Consider the following 19,099-nt stretch of genomic DNA (forward strand, 5'->3'; position numbering starts at 1 on the left):
AGAGACAGAGAGAGACAGAGAGAGAGAGAGAGAGAGAGAGAGAGAGGATTAAAATCCAAAATCAGTTTTCCTGCGATCTCCTTGAAAACGCTTCTCGATAGAACATCCCCATTGTCTCAGTGTGTGGGTGCACCCGTCGTGGTCCTGAGTTCCTTGCTCGTGCTCTCTCCTTCTGCTCCTGATTTGGACCTTGAGATTTCTGTCCAGTGCTCCAATGTGGGTCTCTGTCTCTGTCTCCTTTCATCGCCTGATGAAGGTTAATATTCAGGAGGATGCCTATGTTTTTCTTTGGGTTCATCTTCTTATTTAGCTTCTCTAGGATTGCGAATTATAGGCTCAATGTCCTTTATTTACGGCTAGAAACCAAATATGAGTGAGTACATCCCATGTTCCTCTTTTTGGGTCTGGCCTGGGTCTGAAAAAGCATGGGATAAAACCGGACTCGCTGAACATAGCAGACAATGAGGACTACTGAGAACTCAAGAACAATGGCAATGGGTTTTTGATCCTACTGCACGTACTGGCTTTGGGGTAGCCTAGGTAGTTTGGATGCTCAACTTACTAGACCTGGATGGAGGTGGGTGGTCCTTGGACTTCCCACAGGGAACCCTGACTGCTCTTTGGGCTGATGAGGGAGGGGGACTTGATCGGGGGAGGGGAGGGAAATGGGAGGCGGTGGCGGGGAGGAGGCAGAAATCTTTAATAAATAAATAAAAAGAAGAAGAAGAAAAAAATAAAAGTAATGAAATGGGAAAAAAAAGAAAACGCTTCTCACCTAGGCCCTCATGCGGTGGTTCTGGGAAGTAGGCCCTCGTGTGGTGGTTCTAGGAAATGACGGTACTATCTTAGGCAAGCTACCCCAGTCTCGCTTTCATTTTCTTCATCTATAAAATGGAAATGGTGATAAGTTGTTCCCAAGATCACTGCTGACATCATTTATTTTTCAATCAATGTAAAGCCCTTAGCTCAGGTCCATGTTCACATTCGTCTGCAAATAGTGTTATTTCCATTTAACATGGACCTGCATTAGTCAAAAGACAGATCCTACCCGAGTGACGAATATAGGGAAACCTGACTTTTTAGTCTTTATAGCCGATCATAAAAAGTCTCTTTGAGAGGAGTGTACTGATGGAAACACAGCTATTAACGCCCCGGGGCTTAGAGAGTGAATGTACTCCCAACACTACCATCTAAAGTTATTTCAAAGGGCATTTGGACTTCGAATAGACGGAAAGAACCATAAACTGCATGTTCGAAAGCAGGCTTTTAAGTGTGCACCTTAAGTCAAGGTCAAATGTGTTCCTTCACTGGGCTGTGTTTCATCTTACACAGCTGCAGAACCTTAAGAATGTCAGCCACATTCTCAAACGCCGTGGCCACGTGCAGATGGGAAGCGAAGCCAGTCTGTTATGCAAATAGCAACAAACGAGCACCACCAAGTTGAAGAATATATTTTTTAAAGCTTTTTATTTTCTAATAAAAACAAAGAAGACTGCTAACTTTACTGGGATCCAGCCAAGGGTCCCAGGTCTTCTAGTCTAGCGCCCACCCCTTGGTTGTATCCAAACCCTCTTTTAAGTTCTTACTGTGGGACCGGGGATTGCTATGTTTTCCAGGCTATGTACTGTCGCCCAGTCTGGCTTTGAGATTGCGATCCTCCTGTTAGTCCTCAGTTAGCTGGATCGCCGTCCTGTGCTACGGTTAAAAAGATTTTTAATTTTTAAAGTGAACTGACAAATTCAAGACCACATTTCTCTTTCTGAATTGTTGTGACGCCTGCAGTCATCTATATAGCCAGATGGTGGCGCTGTGGTTCCATATGTTGAAATTTTCGTTTTAAACTGTTTTCAACAAGTAATAACGTTTTTAAAAAGTAGCCTTCTTTGGGGGGGGGAAATGTATGACTTTAAACCTACTCTAGTTTCCCATTAGTAGCAGAAAAACTGGGTGTTCAAGTTCTTTAGAGTATCTGGATGATTGGTTCCCATAGGTGCTGCGTTACAGGGTCGGTCCGAAGTCACATGTGCTCGCTTGCCTTTAGTTGGCATCTCCAGCTCTCTCATTTACTCTGTTGGTGCTGTTGTCTTCTCTTATTCTGACATTCCCAAACTGATGATGGCATTAGTCCACTGTAAAACGGACAGTTTTCTTTCCGATCCACATGGTTTGCAACATCCCCCTTTATCTCTGGCCCCTGGTGAGGACCTGAGTTCTGAAAGACCCTTCAGAGTGGCCCAGGGACACAGGTTAAGTATTCAAGTTCTAAAGTCTGAGGGCAATGCAGTGGACCAGGGACATGTGTTTGAAATAGACATAGAGACCGTTTGTTCAGAAAGGGAAAGCTCTCCTGAAAGTAGAAGTGGGCGAGAAACCTGAGGGAAAAACCCCAAAAGTAAAGGACCACAAAGCTCTTGACACATAGCACAGGTCTCTTCCTCATTTTGTATAGCTTGGGCTACTTTTGAACATGCTCACTTTGTTGTATGAAGCACAGGTGGTGAAGGGCGTCTAGTCTTTCTGGCTTTTTTTTTCCTTCCTTCTTTCCTTCCTTTCTTCCTTTTATTTCTTTTTGAGACTCTCACTATGTAGCTCTGTAGTCCTGTCCTGGAACTCACTATGTTGAACAGGCTGGCCGCAAACTCAGAGAGATCCCCCTGTCTCTGCTTCCCAAAGGGCTGGGATTAAAGTCATAGGCCACCACATCCAGTGCCAACTGACTTCTTTACATGCTAATCTGGATGTTTCTTTTTGTAGTATCTATTACCCTACCCTAGAAATGACAGCCCAGCCAGGGATGGTGTTATAATCCCAGCACTTGAGAGGCACAGGCAGGAGGATCAGGAGTTTTGAGGCCCAGTTTATCTACTTAGTAAATTTAGAGTCAGCCTGCAGCATATGAGACCCTGCCTCAAATCCCACAGCCCCGAAATTAAGACATCCTGCATCAACACACCTGCTAGAACATGATGTCCAAGCAAACACATGGCAGGTGGGAAATGAAGCCAGGGAGGGAGTCATCACAAGAGGCTAGGAGCAAGTTTTGATCTATGTAACAAAGTTACTTGCAAGCTCTTGTGTGGCCTCTCTCCTGGCCAAGGTGCCACAGAGAAAGAATAGAGCCAGATTCAGGGCCTTTTATAAGTGTCTCAGCCAAGGTACCACCTTTTCTATATGAGGACATATCTTCCCCAAGCAGGCCCTGTCACCTAAAGGTCACCTAGCCCCACTCTTCCAAGTGAACTCTGAGCTCTAGGTACAGATTATAGCTTTAGCTCTCTGTATCCACTACAGACCCACCCCTATCAAAAGCGCTTTCTTTTCTAAGAAAAGCCTTTATTGTATATTGGCTTTCAGTATGCCAAACAAGTTGACACAGCATTTTAATCATAAGTTGGTTTCATGTCTGAAAGTCCTGGATTTGATTGATTAAAGGCAATGAATAAGAAAATGAAAGTGTGTTCTACATGAAGGGTTGAGCATCAGCTTGCTTTGGTGTGGACAGACGTCACTGTGAATTTGCAGAAAGCCATTCCTAGCTCCTTGATATCCTTCCTCCACCTTATATCACAGTAAATGAGCAAACGACACGTGGCTCTCCTCGACCCAGCAGTAAACACAGACCTTTTAAAAAACGCTGCTCTCAGAGAATCCCTGATTCATCTCTCCAGAATTCTGTTTGTCAGGTAACTTCCATTTCTCCCTACACAGGGAGATGATTTTGAATAGCAGACAATGTTCCATGGGAATTCCCTCAGATGACTCTCAATCCCCAATACACCCCCATCTCTCTTAATTATTTTTCAAAATCATAATATTGTGATGTTCTATACACATTGACTTGAGAGGCCTTTCCCCGGGTTCCACTTCTTTTCCAAGAATGTTACAACCAAAAGATAAAACTGAGCCTCACAGTTTTAGTATAAAACATAAAAAAGAGGAAGTATTATTGGATGTGTGACTGGTCTTTGATACCTGATTTTTGTTTGTTTGTTTGTTTTTCAATCCTTCCCTTCGAACTTAAGGCAAATAGGAAAGATGAGGAGGAAGGAGATGAGGTGACAAGAGGTCGCTTAAGCGGTTATAGCCTTAAACTAATGTGGAATTAATTCTCTTTGAAAAAAATGCACGCTTTTTTATTTCTTCCCTAGGAAGCAAAATAAAACAGAATTTGCCCAGCTGCAAACTTTCTTTAGGAAAACTGTAGACAAGATAGACAACAAGGGATTCCCTTGAGTGTTTCTCCAAACTACAAAATTACACAGCCCACAGCCGTGCTACCAGGGTGTCCCTACTCCCTAGCATAAATGATAGGTCGCTTTGAGATGGCAGGGCCAGTCTGCAGAGTTTGATTTCCAGGGAGACAGGGCAGGATTTGCTGCTATGCAGACTGAGTAATGTTGGAAGCCAACATCATGTCACATTTTGTGCGCACTTTCCAAAGATTAATCCAAGCGTTACAAATGGGACACAGACTGCCATTGTCCCAGGGACACTTTAATAACCCACACCTACAATATTCAACCTGTTGTTTGCACAGGGACAACTCTGGGACACAAAAACCCACCAGAACGACTCAGGGAAGGAGGCGCAGAGAGGCCGAGTCCCAGGCGCCAGCATCTCTTCGTCTCATCCTTCATGGCAAATGAGTCTGTTCAGGGCTCATTTGTGCTTGAGGATGGGGGTCGCCGGCCGCTTTCTTCAAAGCTTCTAGGGAAGCAGAGCTTGAATGTGCAGCTTGCCTATTCGCTCTCTCCCTTGTGCGCCACTCAGGCAAGGTTTCTCAACTGCAGGTGATTTGTGCTTCGTTTTGCATAAAACAGCTCACGTGAAGTAACCGCTTCAGTCCCCCTGGAATAAATCTTGCCTTGTCTGTTTGACTGCGCTCCCCTGCCCCCTCCCTCCTTCGCGAGCTCGCATCTGTTGTTCTATGATATTCCTCACCAATGAGAGGCTCAGGAGGCAGAGCCAGGATCAGAGGACTGAGCGCCAGATGAGAGGAACTCACAGTTGCTGTCTCTAATCCATCTTCTTCAAGTCCTTGCATAGAGCGCTCAAGATCACACCCCTTCCTACCTTCACCAACCACTGATGGCCTTGCAGATCAGAAGACATCCAGATCCAGACTGCAGCGGGAAGCTGTCTTTCATAGGAGAGGGTTATTTCTTTTTTTAATCATAAATGGAAATGTTTGTAGAATCACAGTTGTGATCATTTAATTTTAGATTATGTAATGGTATTGTAAACACAACTTGTTTTTTTTTTACATTAACCATTACTGTCGCAATTAGTAATAGCTAAACTGTGAAAGGTGGAAAAATCCACAACCCAGACCAGAAAAATAAGATAGCCTTAGAAAATCCCTCTAAGACAAAAAAAAAAAAAAATGCTTACAGAATGATGCTCATGTAATTCACCTTACGTTATAACTCTGTACGTTATACTTACAAAAAGGAACCAACACAAATCATTTCATTTTCACTTTTTAAAAATGTGTGTTTACGCTCAGGTGCACACACAGCCTGCCCTTGGTGGTAAGAGGACAATTAATTTCAAAAGTTAATTCCCTTCTTCCATCACATGGGCTCCTGGGATTGAACTCGGGCTGGGTGGCAAGTTCCTTTATTCACCTTGCTGGCCCATAATTTATACTTTCATGACAAGTTCCCGCTATGGGAAAAACTACAAGAGCCAGAAAACACAAAGTACACCATTGGTGAAAGGGCACACTCCTACACTTTAAACTCTAGCAAGGTGCTGACTTGAACTAGGTCAATGTATTCATCAAGACAGGACAGCACACATTTACTCTAGTGCTCAAGAAATAAGAATCCTTCCATTAGGCTGCCCGTGTGGTTTCACTGAGATAATAATTTTTTGTTTTTATCACCATCCTTCTTATCAGGTAAGTAGAGGCTGATTGTTTTATAGATATAATTACCCTTGATATGAAAACTATGTGATTAACTCGGGAATAAACACAGGATTCCTCTGTTAAGGATCGCAAGTAGAGGCAAGCTAACGCCAGTGGGTCAGGGGCAGCGCGAGGCAATCTTGGAATTCAGCTGGTACCAGAAAGACCTGAGAAAGTACGATAAAGAACCTAGGCTTCCTCTACCCAAGGTCTCCCAGAACTGGAGCAAGATGTCAGCTAACTGCGTTTGGTTCTGAAGCCCAGAACTGACCCCCCAGTTCACAAGGCTGTTGGAAAGCAGTTGCTTGTGTGACAGGTGTCTGTTTACTGACCCTGTCTTCCTGCAGTCCCTACCTAACTGGCCATTTCCATGGGATCTCTGGGGCTTCTGAAGGGGACAAGGCCTCTTTGGGAGTTCCCAGTCAAGTCAGGCCACTCACATACTCTGATGTCAATTTTTTAAAAATCAAAATATCTCATTTATTTTTTTAATCTACCTATGTTTATTTAGCGTGTGTGTGTGTGTGTATTAGCTGTTTCTAGAATTCGGTATTATACGTGAGAGAGTTGGAGAGACTGAGATGTCAGAGAGAAACTGGAAGCATAAGGAAGGAAAAATGACAAACATTTTCCTTTAAAACAAATAAAACAAAATGGTGGGAGAAGTTATTGGTTTGGGCTGATGGCACTTGGAGATGATTTACACAGGGATGATCTGGGGATCCCAGACTTTCCAAATGATTGATTTATTTCCACAAATGACCAGAAGCAGCCAAACCATTAGAGCTGAAAGGAACAGCATCTCAGCCTGGGACAACGGGCAGCTCGCTGAGGATCTAGTGTGGGCTCCATGCAGAGGTACCTCCGACAACAATGGCTGTGTGTAAAAATCCAGCATCTTGGCACCATTTCAGGGGGTCAGCACGTGTGGGGGAGGTGGAAGCCACCGAGAGGAATGGCGAAGAGTGAGTTTCACATACGTGTCTCCACCCACACTGGAGACAGAAAGAACAACGTATGTGGGGCATGTGTGGACCCACTGAGTGCTATCACCACATGAACCCTCAGCCTAGCTGAATTACTCTGGTATAAATTACGGACAGCATGGATATCTGTTTCCTATCTATCTTTTCTACAGTTCGGAGATCTCAGTCTTTCAATGCCCATTCAGTTGTGGCTTCCTGTGGCAGCAAGTCTCAACCTGTGTGTCAGACCCCTTCGGAGGTTGAATGGGAAAACACAAAAATTTGCATTACGGTTCATAGCAGTGGCAAAATTACAGTTATGAAGTAGCACCGGAAATAATATTATGGTTGGGGGTCACCACAGCGTGAGGGTTGCGGTATCGGGAAGGTTGAAAAGCACAGTCGCAGGCTGAAGAGCTGGGTTCATTCACAAAGCCAGCACGTGTTGCAAGCTGCTAATGTGGAAGTCTGTTAGACTAGAAACATAAGTGACACGCCACGTCCTCCTGCCACATCCCAAGAGGAAGGCAAAGGCGAGGAAGGCAAGCAAATGGGGAAAGGAAGCTTGCACAATGGCCGCCTCACCGGGAAACGGGAGGCCAAGCGGAAACTGTCCCTGAACACTAGGAGCCCCTGAGCACCCACACTGGTCTAAGGATCAGCCTGACATCTCTCTCACGTTTATACTCCTTCCTGCTTTACTGGATCTGTGGCAGCGGGGCTCGCAGTGGGGCTGTGTCTGCGAAGATGTTTACAAATGTTCGCCGTAAATAAGACATTGCAATGCGTTACTCAAAACACGACAGCGTTGGGATTGTTCTTACAACTTTGTGCTGATTATTCCAGTCACAGCTTCCCCCCCCCCCCAGACTGTCTCTTTTATTATAGAAGAAAGATTTGGAATAGTTGGTCCCCGGAGTCCTGAAAAGGAGGTCGTGACCTCAAGAGTCATACAACCCACTGTGTTCTTTAAAAAAAAAAAAGTCTAGATTATACTCAGTCAGATTTATTGGGGCTCAGAGGACGATGATTAAAACAAAGAATAGGAAATATTAAATTAAGTAGCTTTAAAGATAACCAGAAACCAAGCTTTGGAAGACAGTAACTAAGAGTTCAACTAATTCAATTATTGTATAACTCTAATGCTTAAAGATCTAAAGTCTACATGTTTATTTGGTAAAAGTGATCATTCTGTATTAGCTAGCTGTATTTCTTATCTTAAGTGTGTCCTCTAACTCCTTTTGTAATTAAATGTTTACTATAAAAAGTAATTAAAATATTAAATTCAAGAATCTTATGTCTAATTCAATTGTTTTTTTAATAAAAAAATTCTAACTACATTCATGGGTGTCCTTTTGTTTTAAGCAACTCCTATTGGCACAGCTATAGCTATAATACTTTGTTGTTATTAGATACAATGTCACAGTGTAGTTTTGTCTGACCTGGAACTCTCTATGCAGACCAGGCTGGCTTTGAACTCATAGAGCTCCATCTGCTTCTGCCTTCTAAGAGCTGGGATTAAAGGCATGTGCCACCAAACCCTGTTAAAGCTGTAATAAATCTAATTTTAGCTATTGGTGAAGTAAAGTGAACTACTTCTAGACCCGATATGCATCAGTCCATTTCAAAAGTCTGACTATCTCTGGAATTTTCCACAGTTTTAAGAATAGGAACACTTGGTTTGTGTTCGAATATATTATAGGTGATGCGCTTGTATATGCCAACCCACTATAAAATCTTGGCAGTTAAATACAGTGTTCCAGCAGGAAAGGGGGACACAGGAAACAACTACCCATAGCGAGATGAGTTCCTAGTACACAATCTACTGGATCACTGTGGTGTCGAAAGCAGCAACCCTTCCTGACCCCAGAGGCCCAGACACTGCTTCTTCACAAGCAGGGCTTTCCCTGGTGTTTAAGAGCCAGGATGGGAATCAAGAGCAGAGTCAGTCAGCCATTGCCACACTGAAAAACACTAGAGCGCTAGGATCTGAGGCGCGCCTGCGACCTGACCAAATGGGAGCCCAAACACTTCGAAACAGCCAATTTCAGAACGGTGCTGTGGTCTTGCAGAAAGAAACGGGATAAACACATGACTCTGCCGAGACAAGAGTGCTTCGACTGCTCTCCTTTCTGTGCCTGTGTCCTTAAGAATGTTTCAGGTGACAATGAATTGCAGGAGTCCCACTACTGGTGGAGGTAGTTTGTAGACTGTAAAGGGTGTTGATTGATCCACTTGCATCACACTGATGGCAACAGGACACCGTTGTAGTGAAGAAAGAAGAGTGCGATCGTTCTGGGTGTGTGTGTGGGGGGGGGGGTGTGTGTGTGTATGTGTGTGTGTGTGTGTATGTGAATTTGTTACAAGAATTATTACATGTTTTTTTCTAAAAACATGCATTTTGCCTATATTTGAAAAATCGAATTATCTTCTCTTTCTTTATCCATATATATCAGTGTTCAAAATTTATAACAACATCTGGTTGGTTGATTTATCACCTAAGCATGAAATAAGTTAAGAATACGGAATTAGTGCCACATTGCCAATCAATTATTCCTCTAGAGTCTCCAGCAATGTCACAAGCACAGGCATATCGTTAGTTGCAGTGTGATTAAAAAATTGAATCTAAAGCATTCAAAAGTAAATGTTTGCTGGAAAATTTCCATTTTTTCACAGATCAACTTTTTAGCAATGACAACTTTTTCAGTAATGCTGGCAGGGTGTTCACATAAGAGTGAGCTCAGTGTCTAGACAAAATTAAACCAAGTGTCCATCACACCAGGTGGTTTTGCATGTCAGTCAAGCTAGAAAAGCACCAAATTTCTTTCAAGCTTGCTTTTCTCATTATTTTTTTTTTTTGGTTCGTTTGTTTGTTTTAAAAATGTTTCTTTGAAATACCTGGGAAAGTTAAAGTTAACTATTATTTGAATTTTAGTTCTACTTAGAAGTTTTAGGCCGGCTATATTTTTGTGTGTGTAAGTTTAAATTGCATGATTCTCCCTTATTTTCTGCTTTGTTTTGTTCTTTTGATTTTCAGTTCCAAGTTCTAATTCAGTGACATAGTCCTGAAGGATCTGTCACACGAAACACATGTGAGTAAATACAGACGTGTGACGTGGAATGTAACCCTTAGTAAACATTTTTAGCTGCGGCAACAGAAGACTGATTAACGCCTGCTGCTCTCTAGTCTCTGTGAACCATGGAGATGGCGCGCCTAACAGTAGCCCTGCAATACTGACACCTCTGCCCTCTCACCTTGTCCCAGCAGGCGAAGGGTTAAAGCACTGCACTTGATTACATGATTTTGGGGGAAAATAACCAAGAGAAGCCGACGACCCCGGGACCCACACATACTGACTCTGCAGCAGCTGTAAAACAGAAATACACTTTTTATAACTGCAGAAGAAATTCAGCTGAAGTAATGAGTATATCTAATCCATGCAGACGCATCTCATGTTAGGCGACAACCATGGGGTCAACCAGGTCAAACACTAAACAAATCTGTACTTTGCATTTACACTGTGAAGCTTTTGTTCCTTTAAACCCACAGTTGTGGGAGACAGTGAGCATTGCTGCTTTATGGGAGAGAAAGGGTCCTGCACAGGGTTGCAGGGCTGGCTATTGTACAGTAGCCTCTCAGAGCTGTGTGCTGATGTTTCCGATTCCTGGCAAGTACTCTCTGCTGAAGGGCGTGCCCTGCAGCACATCAAAAGGACCAAGTTCTACAAAAGAAAAAAGAAACTCAAGTAGGCTTGAACACACAAAGACAGGGAGAAAGAGATGAGAAAGGGGCCAGGCAGAGTGTTGAATACAAAATGAGTTCAACCAAACCCCAGGAGCTCATCACTTACATTTATCTTACTCTGGGAGAGGGGCGTCAAAACCAGTCCTGACATAAACCACCCACTGCCGTTGGTTTTGACTCGATGTGTGAGTGCCTGTGTGTCTGTATTTATGCGCGTGTGTAAAAGAGAGGGAGAACTGCACACTGAACAACAACAGAAACATCTCATGAGTGATCACTGTTACCTCGCAAGAGTTAAAAAGAAAATTTTTTAACAGGACAGAATCCCCTGCGAATGAGTTTAGTGTGACATCTCAATCTTGTAATTGTGCATTGCTTTAACATCTTTGCTACAACATTTAAATTCCACTCCCGCACTTACCAAGCCTGTGAGATTTGTAGCTTATGCTTGTAGTGTTTTATGTGTGCTTAATACATTTCAAGGCAAAACTGATGGATACTTCTCTGCAAAAAGCTATACTTCATAGGATAAATATAAAACATGACTATTTATCTACCACAAATGGCCCAGAAGCTAAAAGGACAAGGACAATACTTCTTCATTCTAATTTCAGTTTGGGAAGGAATGCCCCCAAATTCTGACAGGATAGACACTTTAAGATCCTGTCATGACCATCGGTCTCCTGTGCATGCATCAGATGGTCCTGAATGTCAGAACACATTTTCTAGAGACAGAAAGCACAAGGCCAATCCTGACTTTGTTGCAATTCTGCAGCGAAACGGATGGCTTTTCAATTACGCTTTGGAGGTAAGTCAATAGTGAACAGAAAGAGATGGGCTTGCAGAGAGAAACCACAAAAGAAGCACATTTAGAACTGCGGGGCAATAGTTTTGCCAAGAATAAATGTTAACAATTAGTGTGTTAGTGTGTTCAAATTTTGCCCAGTGTCCACAAAGTTCTAATCTAATACACATATGAACAACTTAAAGAGTATCCATAATGCATGCACAATAGTGTGTCATATTTGTTTCAGTTTTGGTTTGCCTTTACTGTGTTTTGCTACCCTATTGTGATCAAATGGCTCCTAGTTTTACTTATTGTCTCTCCACTAGAGGCTATTTTATTCTTGCATATGACTTTTGTTCATCAGAATTAGACATCGAAACTAAACTTTTCACGGTCAAGGATCACAAACACATGTAGGTGAGTGTGTCAGGCTTCTGAATGGACTGCAACAAACCCTGTCTCATAGGCTTGCTGAAACAAAGTGCTGCATTTGGGCAGCAGCCCCCAGTGAAAGTCAGACTCAATGTCTTGTTGACAATGGAGCTCAACATGGAAGCCTAAAAATAATTGCCATGATCTTTGGAAGCTTATTCTCTGGGTTTTTCTCCTTCGACTTTCTTAAGCATGAAATAACTAATAATTTCAGATGGTTTAGGGTCCAGGACTCATCACATGAGAGTCTGACGTTGCAGCACATCGGTGAAATAAAAAGGCAACTCTACCATCTTGTGAGCAGTTTTCAAGGCATGTCCTGAGCTAGAGAAGCCAAGGTGAAAAAGAAGAACAGTTGAGAGGAGCTGCGTGCTGGCCATCGGGTCCCCTTGTTTCCTGGCTCGAAACCAGTCCTAATCAACACACACAGTGACAATCCTCTGTATGGTATCATGTGTCTACAATTGTTTTACATCCTTTTTCCTGATTAGCATTTAAATACCACAACGTATAAAACAACGTTGTGATTTAAAAACCTACACGGAAAAAGCCAATAGATGTTGCCAAAGGATAAACACAAAAACAACATTAGAAGTCCAACAATAAGTATTCTGCTCCTTGAGTCGCCTGTATTATTTCTGACTGCACAGGAATTCCATCTTCTCTGAGTTAGGACAAAGAAGAAAAGCAGGTGCCAGCCTTGTGTGACCCCCAAATCCAAGAGGCATTTGGGCTGCTGTGAAGGGTGGGGAAGCCTAGGCTTCTCTGCTGTAGCATCAATTCCCTGAGCAGCTCCGTGCTCTCAGCAAAAAGAAGCATGCCCTCAGGCATCCAGGCATTGGTTTGGGTGTGCTTGTGGAGGTCACTTCCATCTTCCTATGGTTTCTGTCTTCACAGAGGCAGGAAGTCCTCCACATGACTGGAATGTGCCAAGGCATGTATTATTAGTCCACTTGGAAAACTAATTATTTCCTAAGTCAACATTGAGGCTTATTTTGGGGTGCTCACCTTTTCAAAGACACAAAAGCTGTAATGTCCCCAAAGAATCTTATCTCCTAAAGTTTCTAGCTCCCCGAAAGCAGTTAGTTGTGTATTAACTGGGGCTACGATTCTAGCCTCTGGAGGGGAGGGCTGGTTCCCTGATGACTCACACTTCACAGCGGGAGTCTCTCACAAATGAGTTAGAGCTAGCCTCTTGTAAAACTCTGATCTTATAGATAAATAAGATCACATATTAAGATATGTAATAAATATATTAGCAATATATTCAGCGTTTTACAATATACCAAAGTATTGTCTTCACCCTATTTCAAATTTCTAGAACCTAAGGGCCCAACAAGTTTTGGGTAGTTTTCCTTAATTCAGAAAAGCAGACGACCTTTCAAAATTCTAAAAAAAAATTAAAACATAAAACACATCCTACCACCTCCTTGATTTTCTCTCCCATTAGTCCAATATTTTATCTTCCTTTCTGCAATAACTGTATCCGCTAATGTGAACTATTTACCCTAATACTTAGGTGGCTTCAGCAAATATTGAATTAAGCATCTTAATGCTTAATGTTATATTATGTATGATAGAGCTATCTCCCTAACCAGGTCATAAGTCTAGTAAGGACAAAATTTATGCCTTGTACACATTTCCTATTTTCCAAAGTATTTAGGTTAATTTGGGTACAATGTATAAATAAATAAAAGTTTCTTAACCTGTTCAATTTTTATAGAGAAAATGCACTAAAAAATAATAGAACAATCATGTCCCGTTAGTTGTTACCCCAAAATTTCCAAACAATGCTCAGCGAAGCGCCATTCTACAAGTTGTGAAGAAAGATACCCTAAGACTCACTGCGGGTCATAGGGACTAGCACAGTTTTTAAACTCTGGTCCAGCACAAATGAGGCCAAAGTGCCACAGAACCAAAGAAGAAAACAACAGTCTCGGGTCAGAGACACAGGTAAACAAGATTACTTAAGACCAGTATTCCCCAAGACTACTTATTTACAAATCTAGCATCTCTTCGTTTTATTTTGATTTTTTGAAAGGCGTGCTCAGGAACTTTCTGGTTAACTCTGATGTCTTCTGAGACTTTAGGACTGGTCTCCACACTGAGTGTAATCCAGTAATTTACACTACTAAAACAGCTGACAATCTGATTCAGTTAACTGGCAAGTGCTACCTCCTATCAACGCAATCAGCAGGAAGCACTTCCTCTTCTCTAAATTGTGTAATGAGCAAAGGTTCTGTGAACCATGAGACTTCGATACAAGTTCTCCTGACAAAGATGCAGACGCAGGAGTAGCCGGCGCCTCCTGGGGTTGGCTGAAATCAAGATATGTGATTTGTGCCCATGTTCAAGATTCCTTCTGTGGCTTTAAACTTTTATGGTTATGATATTTAATGACTGGAGTGTAAGATATGTGTCTTTGGCTTCAAGAAATAGGAAAGTCATTATATTATAAGAAGAAGCACAATGAATAGAAACATAGTGAATCATTTGGATAAAAATTACATCTGTCCTCAGAAACAGGGTACCCCCAGATGGTCGTTACTGAGATGACTACCAAGTGTATATGGAATAATTGATGTGGATCGCTAAGAAGATCTCGTTGAATGCACAAGTATTTTATGATCCTATTAGTCACTCAAAGACAAATACATCTATTTAACCAAATGCAGTTAAATTACAACTATAATTCCGAAATTTAATAACCATATGCAAAATGTCAGGTGAAAAATAATGCTTTGTATTTTTAAAATTCCTTCAAAATATCATTCCATAAATTAAGTAGAATTCATTTCATGTTTATTCCCTAACGCCTTTTTATCAGGGAGAAAGAGAATCAAAAGTATCTACAGAAAGAATTTACAGTATTTATGGAGATAACTTGTGCCATGCTTTATAGTTATATCTACTTCTAGTAGTTACAAATGAAAAAAATACAAAGCAACTTAGTTTTCTATTGTTTTTAATTAAAGGTTTGCAATAAAACTTTTTAAGAAAAATAAATTCTCATTAGCTTGTTTGTGAAAACAACTGTTTTACCCTTGTACCTCCCAAATGAGAGTTAGAAGTAATTCGCAGACTATGCATTTCAAATGGTATATATAAAACTTGGATTACAGGTATATATAAAACTTGGATTACAGGTACATATAAAACTTGGATTACAGGTATATATAAAACTTGGATTACAGGTATATATAAAACTTGGATTGCAGGTATATATAAAACTTGGATTGCAGGTATATATAAAACTTGGATTACAGGTATATATAAATCTTGGATTACAGGTATATGTAAAACTTGGATTACAAGTATATATAAAACTTGGATTACAGGTATATATAAAACTTGGATTACAGATGTTACCACAGGATGGTGGTATGGTTTATATTTCCTATGGTTTGACTTCTTTTCTTGTAACATTTTTTGTTTGGTGCTAATTATAATTTTTGGTATCTCCTAATCATCGAAATAATCTGTAGATTGTGATATATAGCAAAATAGAAATTGTGTCATTTAGGCTTTAATGATATAAATGTGTAACATGATTTCTAACCTACTAATGTTTATATGGTGTACTGATGTATTTCAAAAGGGAGCAGAAGTGAAAAGACCACTTTTACCCATACAAAAATGCTTTCATGTTGAGTTAAAACACAGATATGTTCCCAAACACACATAATTTGAAACAGTTAAAATTTGATGAAAACAAAGTAATTAGCATTACATAAAAACTTTAAAAGTTTTCTTTCATGGAAAAAAAGAAATAGGAAAGTCACTAAATCATACATATTTATCCTACAATCAAGTAGGGTAAAAACTGAGCAATACAAACCTTGATTGGTTACAAACATGGTAAGATTTATATATACTGGTTTTTCGAGACAGGGTTTCTCTGTAGTTTTGGTGCCTGTCCTGGAACTAGCTCTTGTAGACCAGGCTGGCCTCAAACTCCCAGAGATCCGCCTGCCTCTGCCTCCCGAGTGCTGGGATTAAAGGCGTGCGCCACCACCGCCTGGCCAAGATTTATATATTATTAAGTATTAGTACCATCCCATTATTAAGTATTTATTAGTACCATCCCATTATTAAGTATTAACCATCCCATTTTGCTCTTTACTACTATGAAAAACACACAGAACAATTTGGGGAGAAAAGGTTTACTTCATATTCCAGTCCATTGGGAAAAGAAGTCAGGGCAGAACTCAAGGCAGAAACCTGGAGGCAAGAAATGGAGCTGATGCCATGGAGGAACGCTGCTTTCTTGGTCCCCATGACTCACTCAGCTTACTTTCTTACATAACCCAGGATGACCTTTCCAGGGGTGGCATCACCCATAGTGGAGTGGGCCCTCTAACATCAATCATTAATTAAGAAAAATGTACCACAAACATGCCTACTGGCCAAACTGATGGAGGCATTTTCTTCCCAGATGATTGCTTGAGTCATGTTGACAAAACAACAACAACAACAATTAAAAAAACTAATTAGTACATATTCTACAGCTTATGCAAATTCTAAAACCAGTCACTGACTATTAATCTATGGGATTCAAAATCTGAGGACTCGGGCACCAGGATGTCATGTGTGACTGGGCATCACCACTAGAGAAGCATTTTATTCATTCTTTATTGTAAGACAGTGCTGTTTTTATTTTCTGGTCATGGTATCCCAAACCTTTGGGGTGATGCTAACCCAAAGTTATGCTAATCCCCACTTGGCTAAGCTCCTAAGCCCTCCCTGAAGCAGATTGTATAGAACCAGCTGCTGATAAGTTCAGCAGACCTTGGTGGCTGCCCAGGGTCCAAGAAACCCATGAAGCCACAATTGAGAAGTTTATTAGGGGCCGCACCTCATACTCCTTATTCTTCTCGGTGGACATTCAAAGTGGAGCCTTATTAACTGTGACAAGACATTCAAAGCTGTTCCTTGTCCATCCTCAACCTTGATATCACCCTCTGCTTTGTTTTCTCACAGGCTCCTGCCCTGCAAAATGAAACTGCAATGCCCGAAAGAAGCAATGCTTGGCCATTAAGGCCATGTTTGAAACTTGGTGGTAATACCTGGAAAAACCAGGCATCCAGCCGTAGCCTGCACCAGTCTTCACAACTAGGAAGGCCTCTTGATGACCCGTAACCTCTACCAACCCCGGAGCTATTGAGCCCTTACCCACCTCTTGATTTCAGGACTCATTTGATCCTGAGGACCACAAACTGGTGAGCTGATGTGCTGTCTCCTAAATTTAAAATTCTTCTTCCATTCAAGAAGCTGTCTTCACCAGGCTGTCAGACCTGCTACACTTCTCCTGTTGAAGAGTAGCAAACGACCGCTGCTCTCTGGTCCTGGACCAGACTTTAGCCTGGGAACGATGATCCTTGTCCATTGTGGACTGTTTGCCAACGTGTCTTGGTCTAGAGCATCCAAACTGAGGTCCAAGTCTGAATCACAGTGGTGGTGTCCTCTTGCCTCCAGCTCTGACCTGGTCAAGAATCACCTGGGTTCTCAGATGACCGGGATACAGGGAGGTGTGAAGGACCAAGGAGAATGTGCCTTGGCAGACTAAACCAGAGAAAAATAGAACTCTCTTCCAACTCTCACTGAATCAGTTGTGACTGTGATTAATCATATTTTGTCATAAATTCCTCTCCATGTTACTAAAATAATACCCATATTCATATTTATGACAGGTTTAATTTTCTCCATGCAAAAGACATTGCCTTTACTCAAAGACCAAAATGTATACATTTTACATGAGTTCCTGGCTAATGGAGAGCCTCTAACTTGAATCCATAAAAAGTAGATTTTTTTTCATTGTAGATTAGGATCACTTGGATGCTATTCTCTACCTTAATGTTGTAGTGCTGGTATATACCACCCTTTCACGAAGAAAGCTGAGTTTTCCCCCAGGTCTATTCCATTAAAACAACCTCTTTCCAACAAAATTCGGAAGCTGTTTATGAAACATACAATGCCCTTATGAACTTAACTTTGAAAAAGATCTAGCACTGCACTGAATTCTGGGAATGCAATGAGTAAGTCATGTTCTTTCCTCAAGAAGTTTGCAATCCAATGCGGAGGTCAGATAAGCTGGCTTAGGAAGCACTGTAGCTGTGCAGTGGTAGTCATGGGTTTGCACCTCTGCTCCTTGATGCCAGGGAGCCCTGGGCAATCTTCTAATATCCAAAGTTGAAAGCCAGATTGCAGACATCTTGCTCTTTTAGAGTCCCTGCAAGTTGTGACCCAGCAGTCTCTAGTGGCTAAAGCATTAGTTCCAAGCCATCCGACTTGTAAACAAGTTATATGCCTGCTTACAGTGCACTTTTCCCAATGTGCAAACTGGAGACTCTTCTGCAGTAGCTTAAGGTAAAAAGCAGACTGCAAAGTCAGAAGATGTGGTACTAAGTTTAGGTCCTGCTATTTACTATGACTGAGGGCAAATCACTTGCACTCTATGGTCTTTGGTGTCTAGCTTTGACAAGTGAAAATAAAAGCATTATCTCCTGTTCCTACCTCACAAGGTTGTTGTGAGAAGTGAGACTGTACATGAAAGAACCTTGTTAGCTGTCAGCTTTTCATCACCGTCGGTTCTTGATCCTTGCTACCAAATACAATGCCAGCATTTGCCACAAGGGCATACTCTTATTCTGCCTTTACCCTGCACAATGGAATGGTGCAAGGAAGATCGAGGTCATTACTTCCTGGATATCTGGTTTCAACATGGGAATGGGAATGCTTTCCAGAATGACAAAGGTAAAGAATAAGGAGCAAAGCCAGGACCCTACTGCCACACTGGTACGCCACGATTGACACACAGCGACACATGGGTCTGTCAGCCTCCTTCACAAAAGCTTGTCCCTAAGGCTTGTGGCAGAGAATCTATCCTTGGTTCCAGAAAACCAGCCACACTGTCGTAGTTCGTAGTATCACCTTATCTATCACTGCCCGAAGTATCACTAACCTCTCTAATAGAGCGCATGCCTCCCCAAGTAAACTGATGGATTATTCAAAAGGGACAATAATCCAGATAAATAAAGTATAAGCTGTCCACAACTGCCTGATCTATTGCAATTGGACTAGCAGAGGAAATTTCTAGATATGAATTAAAACAAGAAAGTGATGACATTTTTTTTATCATTTAACCCTCACATCAACTTAGCTTTTAGCATTATGATTTTTACTTGACTACTCTATCTGTCCAACAGAATGAGGATAAGATTTGCTCCTGATAACAAGTCTTAGACATCTCATTTATGTAC

The 19,099-nt window shown here is 41.5% G+C and overlaps 1 protein-coding gene across 2 annotated transcripts in view; it reads left to right on the forward strand.

Annotated features, from left to right (window-relative positions):
* Grid2 (glutamate ionotropic receptor delta type subunit 2) overlaps window positions 1-19,099 on the forward strand; it is a 1,406,062-nt gene extending 1,386,963 nt beyond the window's left edge. The window contains exons 16-17 of one of the 2 annotated variants that reach the window (XM_041638390.1): window positions 9,914-9,968; window positions 16,821-16,880. In XM_041638390.1, the coding sequence (XP_041494324.1) occupies window positions 9,914-9,934 (21 nt within the window). In that variant the 3' untranslated portion in view covers window positions 9,935-9,968; window positions 16,821-16,880. Of the gene's footprint in view, window positions 1-9,913; window positions 9,969-16,820 lie in introns of both variants that reach the window. The other variant, XM_041638370.1, reaches the window with a different exon arrangement.

This window comes from Microtus oregoni, unplaced genomic scaffold (genome assembly GCF_018167655.1).
Source record: "Microtus oregoni isolate MIOR12 unplaced genomic scaffold, Mior012 000002F_ref0000024, whole genome shotgun sequence".
In the NCBI taxonomy this organism is placed as follows: Eukaryota; Metazoa; Chordata; class Mammalia; order Rodentia; family Cricetidae; genus Microtus; species Microtus oregoni.